This window comes from Sinocyclocheilus rhinocerous, unplaced genomic scaffold (genome assembly GCF_001515625.1).
Source record: "Sinocyclocheilus rhinocerous isolate Xijiao unplaced genomic scaffold, SAMN03320098_v1.1 scaffold1152, whole genome shotgun sequence".
NCBI classification, from domain to species: Eukaryota; Metazoa; Chordata; class Actinopteri; order Cypriniformes; family Cyprinidae; genus Sinocyclocheilus; species Sinocyclocheilus rhinocerous.
In genome coordinates this window covers 401,721-409,945 of record NW_015625590.1, presented here as the reverse complement: position 1 = coordinate 409,945, position 8,225 = coordinate 401,721, and the positions used below count along the sequence as shown (strand labels likewise).

At 33.5% G+C, this 8,225-nt stretch overlaps 2 protein-coding genes across 2 annotated transcripts in view; both read right to left on the bottom strand.

Moving 5' to 3' along the window:
- Window positions 1-665: 665 nt before the first annotated feature.
- Window positions 666-3,864, bottom strand: LOC107757124 (heat shock protein 105 kDa-like). Its single transcript, XM_016574515.1, has 5 exons — window positions 3,847-3,864; window positions 3,629-3,754; window positions 3,000-3,107; window positions 2,525-2,644; window positions 666-973 (listed from the first exon to the last, which is right to left on the bottom strand). Exons 1-5 carry the CDS (start codon window positions 3,862-3,864, stop codon window positions 797-799), a joined length of 549 nt encoding a protein of 182 aa, XP_016430001.1. The 3' UTR covers window positions 666-796.
- A 2,344-nt stretch (window positions 3,865-6,208) lies between these two features.
- LOC107757117 (heat shock protein 105 kDa-like) overlaps window positions 6,209-8,225 on the bottom strand; it is a 3,806-nt gene continuing 1,789 nt past the window's right edge. The window contains 5 exon segments of the mRNA XM_016574502.1: window positions 6,209-6,218; window positions 6,556-6,800; window positions 6,886-7,019; window positions 7,104-7,202; window positions 7,534-7,657. Of these exon segments, the coding sequence (XP_016429988.1) occupies window positions 6,209-6,218; window positions 6,556-6,800; window positions 6,886-7,019; window positions 7,104-7,202; window positions 7,534-7,657 (612 nt within the window).

Here is an 8,225-nt window from a genome sequence, read left to right as displayed (position 1 = left end):
TTTTAATAGTTTACCCAAAATTGAAAATTCTGTCATTTACTTCGTCAATGCAAACCTGAAAATTGTCGTTCTAATTTTGAAGAATGTTAAAACTGTTTTTGTCCATACAGTGGACATCAGGACATCAGTGGGGTCCAAAACATCATTTTATATGATACATTTTTTGTTCCACTGAAGAAAGTCATAGAGGTTTGGAACAACATGAGGATGAGTAACTATCCTTTTAAGAGACTCTTGTAAAAAGCGTGGACTAGAAAGTTGTAGAGGTGTTTATTTTGTGATTTCAAACTTGCAGCAAAGGTTTCAGGCACAACACAAAGGAACAAACATCAATTCTCTGCATTAACAAATTTCACAAAGACAGCTGCACAGATATAGCTGTCAGTATGTGCTATAAATAAATTGTGAGTTTAATAACTGGATTTAATAACATGCTCACTAATTGAATTGACTTTCAAAGTCCTGTTTTGTGATTAATTTAATATAAAAAAAATAAAAATAAATAAAAAACATTTACATTTAAATACAAATTAAAATCTGCAAATTAAACAGAAAATAATCCGTAATTAACTTTTGCAGATGCTTAAATATATTTACAACTGTATTACTAAAGTGAGAAATGCCTCACAGTAAAAAAAAAAAGCAGGTTTTTAAAAGCGTTTTAAAGTTGTGTGATGACAGAAAAAGACAGATAACACCACACCCCTGTGGCTGCTCGGACATAGAAATCAATACTGATTACATATAAGGTTATTCTTAGACGTGTCTCCCCCAGTGAAAAGCTTTTTAGTTGCTTTTAGTCTTTCCTCACCTGTAATTTCTCCTCGATCTGAGTGCTGTGTATGGCAGGTTCCTGATCAGGTGTGCGTTTATCCTGAGAATCCTTTATGTTTGTCATCCACACTTGTGTATCTTCAACACACACTCTGACCTTGTCCATGTCCATGGCGTTAATATGACAGTAACTGTTCCTCTGAGAGACAAAGTTTGCAATATATTAAAACACACATATAAAGAATTGTTAAAGGGATAGTTCACCTTCAGTTGCTGGTCCCCATTGACTTCCATAGTATAGCAAAAAAACACTATGCAAGTCAATGGGGACCAGCAACTGAAGGTGAACTATCCCTTTAAACTGGTTTTAAAACTAACAGTATATTTATACTATATATACTAGTATAACTAACATGGTATACTTTTGTAAGTGCATTACAAAAGTATACCATGGTTTTTGATTGATGTACTGATTTTAAAATTTAACGTGTATTAAAATTCAATTTTGTATTTGTATTTTGTCTAAATGCATTAATAAAACATTAAAAAATAAATTCAGTAGTTTTAAATGTACAAGTGAATGCAGGCATCGCAACATCATAATGTGCAACAAGAATGAATATTCTTTTTGAGATTTGTTAAGATGACATTTAACAGTTGTCTATGATTATCTTTAAGATTAAGAATAAGTGAGCGTCATTTTCCATTTTCATTTTAGTTAACGTTTTAATTTTGTTGGTTTTTTGTCATTTTTATTTTTTATTTTTTTAAATGTCTATATAGTTTATATTAATTTTTGTTGTATTTTATTACATCAAGTTTAACCAGTGTTATTTTAGTGATATTTCTATACTATTGTAGTTTTTAGTAATTTTGTTTTAGGTTGAAATTATTTTATTTCAGTTTTAGTTTATATACATATTTCCAGTTATTCAATTTAGTGCTTCAGCTTATTTCAGTTAGCTGCCAATGGAACATTTCTCATTTTTATTTAACTTAAGTTTATCTAATATTTCTGCTTACTTTTTTACAGTTCAATTTCAATGAACAATGTTATAAACAATTTTAGTAAATGATTATAACCCCGAGTTAAACAAAATAAAAAAGAAATGCTGCTTTGGCAACTGGCTAAAATAAATTAGGTTTACAGGTTTTTCTTCTTCTTCCCCGGTTAACGTTTATTTGATTTTAAGTAACAATTTTTTAAAAAAGGTTTTCGTTTTAGTAAAAAATATAATAACTCTATTAGAATTACATCTAATGCTTACCAATCTAAATTTAAAAATACAGTAAATTAGCATGTACAATTAAATATGATAAAAGCCTAGTATCACCCAATATATTGTGCATACCTTTTATTGGCAATAAATTATTAAACTACTCTGCTAAATATAAGACACAATCATTGATTTGTACTTTTCTAGTCAATTTAGGAACTTAAAAGAAAGTATTTCAGCACTTCTGATATTACAGTCTTGATATGAATTGCTGTGTTGTTGCATTCCTCATTTGCAAGGTGCTTTGGATAAAAACATCTGCTAAATGAATAAATGTAAAAGCAGACACTATTTACAGTCAGTTGTAAGAGACTGATGGCTGAAATATGACTGCGTAACTGCATGAGATCCATTATAATGTATACAACTATTTAAAATAACTCCCTGCACTCTAATGTGCCTTGCAGAGCATGATTGATCCAAATAAGATGTGATATATGACAAAGAAAATGAGAGAGAAAACTTATTCTTACTCCATTCTTATACTCCTCCATAATAGTCATGTAGCTTTGTATTTTGGCTGACAGCTCCTCAAACATTTTAGGTCTCCGTATGGACTCCTGGTATCTGTTTTGCAGAGGCTTACCCAGTTTCTGTTGAATAAAACAAAAGGCTTTAATATATCACTGTTTGTCAGCATGAATGCATTCGTGCAGTACACAGCAACCAATTAGTGCTCTTCCTAAAGTGCAACAGAGGGCTTTTGAAAGCTACACAAACTACTCTCTTAGCCTTTAAGGGAAGAACATGCCATCCCAAATGCCGCAAGCTGTCAAGACAGCGCGAGTCAATTAAAACACAAAACTGCGGCCGCACATCAAACAGAGTGTAATGTTAAACCTATCGCTGTGTACGAGTCCGGTTATCTCTGAGAGAACACAAAATCAATTTGTCGTGGCACACAAAGGCTAACCAATGATCAAATGTGTTTGAGGACAAATGACTCACGTGTATTTCTTCCAGCTTGTTAATGTACGTCTGCTTATCTTGGTCCGCTCCCTCTTCGTACAGCCAGTTCTCTGTGCCATTTAAAAGCTCAGAGAATGCCTGATGGTTCTGGAGAGAAGAAAAAACAAGCGTTTGTCTTATGCTGCATTCAGATTTGTGGTACATTCAGCTGCAGAGCTCATATGAACTACTAACTGATTTAAAGGAGACATATTAGAAATCTTGCGTTTTAAACCATATTAGTTTAAACTTCTGATATATACGGTTTTCTGAGCACACACAACCGAAGCACACAAACAGAAAGCGGCCACCAAGACAGCATGTGAGTACTAAACTAAGTTCTCATTCACACACAAGTTTACACATGTCTGTAACTAACCTGGAAAAGTCAGATTTTCATGATATGTCACCTTTAAATGAATGAGAGTTAATTTCATTTATGCATGAACTGAAAATGGCGTTCAGAGATTCAGCAATCAGGAACAGGCTTCTGAAACATGAAAACATTAACGAACGCTATGAATAAATCACTGTATGTTGAAAACAGTCCCTGTGAGCTAAATAGATTACTTGTCACTCTACAGGTAATGCTGTGTTATCTGGGAAAAACTGCACGGAAGATACATTACTTGAGCATTTATAAACGTCTGATAGAGACCCTCCAGCTTGAGTTTGTAGTAATAAACATTCTCCTCGACTGCATTTTTAGCGTTGTTACGTTCTTTCTCCTGGCAGTCTTGCTGTATCATTTTGCTCTGTCAGGAAAGAAGAAGAGGAATTTAAGTGAGTGCCAGATGGTGAGAATGACTGATGGTTTTTTGAATAGCTTTGATATTCAAAAATCTACCAGAATGTCTTTATTCATGTTTATGGCTTCATGTATTGTCAAGATACCAAAATCACACTTCTATGGCTAACAAAATATCTATCACAGCTTTTGAAACATTATTTGACATAATCATTTACTGAAACAATATCAAACTAAAAGACAGCTATTTTTCTTTTGCTTTCATCAGTAAAACAACTTTTACATGTACAGTGGGGTCTAAAAGTCTGAGACCACTGGTAAAAGTGCTATTGTTTAGATTTAATATAGCTTATTTAATTATAAATTTCCTTATTGGCATAACGATTTGACATTAGTTCAATTCATAAGAAATTTTTAGTTTTAGATTTTTAGTTTAGATTTTAGTATTTAAGTTCTTCTTTTCAAAGGAGTTCACATGATCTATACTACCTTTAAAAAAAAAATTAAATAAGACATTTTAATGTTTATTACATAAAACAAAATTGGCATGAAAGACACTTATATAGTTGCAATAGATTTGTATTTCAAATAAACACTGTTCTTCAAACTTTGTTTATCAAAGAATCATGAAATGTTACAATTGTTAATACAAAATTTTTTCTTTAGCATCAAATCAGAATATTAAAATGATTAATGAAGGATCATGTGACACTAAAGACTGGAGTAATGACTTATATTCATATAAAGAACAATTATTTTTAAAATAAAAATGACTGTTTTTACTGTATTTTGTGGTCAAATAAATAGCCTAAAGGTGGGCATTAGAGGCTTTCAAAAATATAAAAACAATTCTATCCAATCCCCAAATTTTGAATGGTAGTGCATGACACAATGTTTTTAATTCGATTAGCGAGAAATTTAATATTTCTTACTCACTTTTTGTCCTAAAATTATTTTTAGGAACTTTATTTAAGGTGTAATTTAGATTTTAAGTGACAGATTTTCAGACTTTTTTGACTCTGATGCATACATATGATGTTAAACAAAGGTTTAGTCAACAGTACCTCCTGCTCCATGTAATTGCTGAGGCGATCCTTTGGTAACTGCTGGGTAAACGTCTCCTCAATGGGCAGAACAACATGCTTGACCTTCATCTTGGCTTTTTTAGCATCAGGGGGGTGATTGTTTACTTCTTCATTCATCTGTGAAGAACAGACAATGTCTGTTAGGATAATGGTATGGCAGTCAGACAAACTGACAGAAATACAGTACATATTAAGATATTTCACAAGATGTGACACGAATAACAAATTTTTACATAAACTAGATACACATCAACATGCCTATTTGATATGCACATATAAAGCTAAATGTATTGAGAAAGCAGTAAGTGAGAGATGTACTGTAGCTCACTTACACTCAGTGCATCTGTTTGATTCTGCTCTTTTTCCATGGGGGGACACTGCTTTTGTAAGGTTTTCTTTGTCTACCAAGAGCTGAATATTTGCCTCCTGTATCTTGTCCTAGAAATGACAGTCCCAGGGAGCTGATAGTTAAATTTCTACACAATTATATTAGTGCATCACAAGAAGGAGCCAATCGCCCACTGTCACCCTCATAGAAACCCCGGTAGTCAATGTTATTTATCATATAAAGCATAACGATGAAAACCGCATATATTAGCCAAGCTATAGTATTGTAATAGTAATATTGTTACAGTATTTTTTTTATCCCCACCCCCATCACTTTTATTACTAAAAGCTTGAATATAGCTGTTCAGTAATGATGTCAATTTGTAGAGCATCCCTTGAAAGCTAATTCACTTGCATTCCCTCTGGAATTTCTAATGGGTTTTTAGAATAACGGTTTTCGATTTTTAGGTAAATTAAAGTACGTGGCTGCATTACTTGAAGAGATTTTCCTGCTTCACAACATATTTTGCAAACTCTCGCCTCAAATGTGTTTGAAGCTGTGTTAACATCCTTATATAGCAGTCCTTATTTTTTTAAATGTCTGAGGTATGAATGTGTGTAAAACTAAGCTCTGTTAACCATTTATCTTGTATAGAAAAGGAAAAAAAGGAATATTATACAACACACCCTTGTTAAAACTGAATAACATCTGACTATAACTATAACAAAAACATGGTTTGCAAAATATATTAAGAGTCTTTCCTAAAATGTATTTGAAGCTGTTGTGTGCTAGTTATAGTCCTTATGTAGCAGTCTTTTTAAAAAATTTTTTTAAGCATTACAACATTATAATGTACAGTATGAAAAAAAGTATATTCTTTGTGAAATTTGCCAAAGTTTACATTTAAAAATGAATTCTGATGATAAGCTGATAAATATTTTCATGTTATGCATAGAACTGATAAACCGATAAAAAGGTGATATTAAAATTCTATACTTTTTAAAAAAAATTTAAGTATTTAATTTAATATTTAAAACGATTCCCGTTCTCACACGCATCTGCAAAAATGACAAAAAATGCAGTATTATGCATGCCAGGACAGTAGTTGCTGATGTCACTTTGTAAAGTAACACTACGTGTTTTCAAAGATTTGCGTTTTCAGGCCCCTAAAATGCTGTTGTCGTGTAAATAAACGGCCAAAATTCTTAAGTTTTTCCATTTTTTGTTGAAAACGGTGTTGTGTAAACACCACTTTAAATACTGTCAATATATCTGTCTTTTGTTTTTTTTCTCCCCCAAAATTCTCTTGCATCGACCAATAACTGATATGGTACAGATAGATATATTGTGCATTAACAATTCATAGCTCTAAATAACAGTCTAACACTCACATACCTGTTCATCTTCTCACATACGTCTTTATCGCTTATAAAGCACTCAATGTTGAGGAGAATGTCTGTGGAGTTGCTGCTCATCAGTTTCTTGAGTTTCTCACACTCTTGTGTCAGTCGTAACATAGCTCGAGCCTTGGACTTTACATCCATCTTATACTTGGACTTAAATTCAGCACAGAAGTATTCCACCAGCCTCTGATCAAAGTCTTTCCCTCCCAAATAAGGATCAAAGGCGGTTGACAGCACCTGCAATATGCAGAGCAGTCACTGGTGTGCGTGAAAATGCAAAGTTGGAGATCTACACAAGCGTCTGACTTTGACTGAGACTCACCTTAAGTTTACCTTTGTTGAAAGCACAAACAGAGACCTGGAGAGCTGAGTGGCCCATGTCCACAAATGCCACAATCTTTGGATTCTCATCACAGCCTGGAAGACCTTCCTTGTATATTCCATAGTTTAACGCCACTGGAATGATAAATGACACTGTCAAGATTGCTTCGGATGTGGCAAAGTCACTGTTGTTGTGAGTTTTATTAATTAAAAAGATACCTGCAGTGCTGTCATTCATTAGCTTCAGGCAGTTCAAGCCGGCAATCTTGGCAGCATCCAGCACAGACTTCCTTTCTGAATCAGTGAAGAATGAGGGGATTTATGCGTGACAAAATCATTTGTATGGCCAAAGAAATGACACAAACAAACCATCGGATTGGTGTCTTCCACATTTGTGGTTTACGTGCAAATTAAAACAGGCCTGGTTAAAATGTACTGCTGTATGATGATGAAGCAAGGTCTTTTGTCTAAAATATAATCATGACAAGACTAAAAATTACTATAATACATTATCATCAATATAAATAATTTTGGGGGAATTTCTAATGAGCTAAAAGCCTCTATTTCTTGTACATGCCTCTGGTATCCATTAAATATCATGAAAATAAATGATTTCTTGTAATATTCACAGCTCTAGTGCAAAAACGTACAGCGATGACACACTTCACCACTTTCTTCTGCAGATTAGCTTCTGCAATGTCTTTCAATTTGGTCAACAACATAGCTGTGACCTGCTCGATGCTGAAATGGTGCTCCTGGTCGAGGTACATGACCTAATCAAGACACTGAAAGTCAAAATGTTATTCTGTCTTCCAAAAATAACCACATGACACATATGTCCCAAATACTTATAAGGATAGTTCACTCAAAAATGAAAATTTGCTGAATGTGCTGAAAATGTATTCACCCTCAGGCCATTCAATGTGTAGATGAGTTTATTTCTTCATCAGAACAGATATGGAGAAATTTACATCATTTCCCTCCAATGGATCCTCTGCAGGAAATATGTGTCGTCAGAATGAGAGTCCACACAGCTGATAAAAACATTACAGTAATCCACACGACTCCAGTCCATCAATTGATAGTTTTCACGTGATGCCACACCCTTACAGGAATGCCCACATGGAGGGCGAAACAAGGCTTTCCTCCACTGACCGCCAGTTATTTTTACGAGGTTTGCATTAAGTAGTAATGTAGTAAGACAGACAGTGATATTTAAAGGCCAAATTCAGTATACTGTACACCTTATTCAGGATGCATACTTTGTACAGGCAAGCAGATGAACCCAGAATATAAACACAATGCGCAAAGTTTAATATTAAATGTTTTCCCATAGAAAAC

Coding starts and splice junctions, on each gene's coding strand:
- LOC107757124 (XM_016574515.1), bottom strand. Junction 3,108..3,628: donor AGACGTTTATAAATGCTCAA/GTAATGTATCTT, acceptor TCTTCTCTCCAG/AACCATCAGGCATTCTCTGA. Junction 974..2,524: donor TGGAGGAGTATAAGAATGGA/GTAAGAATAAGT, acceptor TTTGTCTCTCAG/AGGAACAGTTACTGTCATAT.